General features: G+C 43.3%; 1 protein-coding gene across 1 annotated transcript; it reads right to left on the minus strand.

The window, feature by feature from the left end:
* Positions 1–851: 851 nt before the first annotated feature.
* LOC146649380 (uncharacterized) lies at positions 852–2256 on the minus strand. Its single transcript, XM_085387584.1, has 2 exons — positions 942–2256; positions 852–874 (listed from the first exon to the last, which is right to left on the minus strand). The coding sequence occupies exons 1-2, from the start codon at positions 2254–2256 to the stop codon at positions 852–854; spliced, it is 1338 nt and encodes a 445-aa protein (XP_085243710.1).
* Between the last annotated feature and the right edge of the window lie 309 nt (positions 2257–2565).

Below are 2565 nucleotides of genomic sequence, written 5' to 3' on the forward strand. Positions count from 1 at the left end.
CAATAGCACTAGGACAGAGGGGCGTCCATTGTCAGCCATTAGTAAAAGATCATTGAAAACACGAAGCAGCGCTGATTCAGTGCTGTGATGTTGTTTGAAGGCCGATTGAAATTTATCATTTATATTATTCTCATCCAGGAAGGTCTGCAATTGAAGCAGAACCACCTTCTCAAGAATTTTAGCCAGGAAGGGAAGCTTAGAAATCGGTCTATAGTTGGCAAAATCACTATGATCAAGGTTCCTTTTTTTTAGAACAGGTTGAATTATAGCATGTTTGAGAGCTGCAGGTACATAGCCAGAAAGCAAGGAAAAGTTCAATATGGACAATAAACAAGGTCCAATTGCATTAAAACAATCCTTGACTATACGGGATGGAAGAGCATCATGTACAGAATTAGTATTGTTCAGTTTATCAATTAGACGCTTCAGGGTAGAGAGTGAAACGGGTTCAAATTGATAAAGGGTAGCAGAACAATCAGGAATAGACATACTATCAGTCACCAAAGGAAGAGTAGATTTAAGAGATAAAACTTTATCTAAAAAGTAGTTTGAAAATTTTTCACAAAGACCCGGGGAGCACGGCAGTGGCATAGAGGGGCAGGGGTTCACCACAGAGTTAAAAATTTTAAATAGAATTCGAGGGTTATCACCATTAGTGGTAATAATTTTAGAGAGAAAAGCTGCTTTAGCCATTCTGGCAGCAGTTTGGAACTTCGAGCGGCTAATACGTAAAATGTCATATGATGACTGGAGTCTATCATTCCTCCACTTCCTCTCATCCCGCCGACAAATACGTCGTAAAGCACGAACAGAATCATTTAACCAACATTGTGAGTAAGTTCTGGGGCGTTTCATTTTGATAGGTGCAACAATGCTAAGAATCGAGGAACAGGTAGTTAAAAGAGTATTAGTAAAATTCTCAAGCGTGTGTGGAGTAAAACAATCCAGCATAATAAATGGGGAGTTCACAAAAGACGTAGAAAAGTTGACCACAGTATCAGCATTAATAGTACGCGTAGGGTAAAGAGGAGCCTCTAAGTATTGTCCAGTGTTGCCCAGGTCAACATCGAAGATAACCGGGGAATGATCAGAAAGTCCAGTATTTCTAATTTCCTTAATGCAAATATCCACATTAAATGAAAAAACCAAATCAAGGGTGTGGCCTTTAACATGGGTAGGCTCATTCACCCACTGAATAAGGTTAAAAGAGTCAGTCAGTGCAAGAAAATCTTTAGCCAATTGGTCATCCATACAGCAGACATGAATGTTAAAATCACCAGAAATAATAACAGAACCATATTTAAAAAGAATTGATCCCAAAAAGTCAGCAAATTCAGAGATAAACATCTTATGATATTTAGGCGGACGATAAGCCACAACACACAGAGTAGTCCGAGAGCCAGTCAATTCCAATAGCTGAGCTTCAAAGCTGGAATAGGTTGGGGAGGGTAGCAGCCGTGCTTCATGTTTATTTTTAAAAACCGAGGCTAAGCCACCACCTCTACCATTTAGCCTAGGTGAGCTAAAGAAGGCACAGTCAGGAGGGAGAAGCTCAGAGAAGGGGATGAACTCACCTGGAGAAGTCCATGTCTCCGTCAGGAATAGAACATCCAGTCCCGTGGTGAGAAAAAAGTCATTTAGGAGGAAGGCCTTATTTGAAAGAGACCTAACATTAAATAAGGCCATCCGAGTCCGAGGAGCCAAGTCCTTAGTAGTAGCCCGTCGCAAGGTGCTAAGGTTGTTATGTTGAACACCACGGCCAGGCGGTGTTATCCAAGATCGAGCAGAGTGGTAAGCCACTGGGCAGGCAGAGTAGGTTTGAAGGCCGACGGAGCATATCCAACGGTGGGTTAGCAATCTAGCCGCAAAGCGGCTACTGAGATAGTGGATGAAACGAGATAGCTCACGGCTTGTAGAAGGGTAATCCGTAGCCATGGCTCTGATATAAGCCTTGAAGCGGACACGGACACCACTCCTTCTACCCCGTTTCCTGAAACGTTTCCTGCGGAGCATGGGAAGGGGTAAGTGGGTCACATTGGTGGGGGAGACAGGCATCAGGGGGATAGCAGCACCCGCGGTCCCAAGGCTGTCCAGTCGTTGAGAACAGGAGAACCGAAGATTCAGGAGCGTGTCTCTATCATAAGTTATTAGCGTACAATCACCTAGAGAACATAAAACCAAAGATAAAACAACAAGGAGTACTACGCCGAGGCGCAGATGGGGTCGAGGACGGTCAGCCATGCACACCGGTGCCATCTTAATAACCATTTCAAACATAACAATCAGCTGTTCTGCATTCAATAAGATGCCACACAAATTATTTGTGCCACTCCAAAAATTTCTGTCCACTATAAAGGAGAACATCACAGCCTGAAACCTGCAGGTCTGACAGCAGCAGGCGTATCACTCCTCCTGTTTTTTTACCTGGAGACAGCAGTCGCCTCATTGTTCTGACACACAACACAAAACTATACACAACACTACACACTAACTACACAAGACAACACAGTAACTACACACTCCAAACACGCTAAACGTCACAAATCTCTCACATCTCAAAACTCG

The sequence above is a fragment of the Rhamphochromis longiceps genome, linkage group LG17, assembly GCF_057381845.1.
Source record: "Rhamphochromis longiceps isolate RC_006_pf linkage group LG17, R_longiceps_female_GT1.1, whole genome shotgun sequence".
Lineage (NCBI taxonomy): Eukaryota > Metazoa > Chordata > Actinopteri > Cichliformes > Cichlidae > Rhamphochromis > Rhamphochromis longiceps.

Bases quoted from the DNA above. Each gene is read 5' to 3' on its own strand.
- LOC146649380 (XM_085387584.1), bottom strand. From the start codon at position 2,256: ATGGCACCGGTGTGCATGGCTGACCGTCCTCGACCCCATCTGCGCCTC. The intron at 875-941 runs GTTTTACTCCAC...CTCGATTCTTAG, and splicing joins CCCATTTATTATGCTGGATT to CATTGTTGCACCTATCAAAA.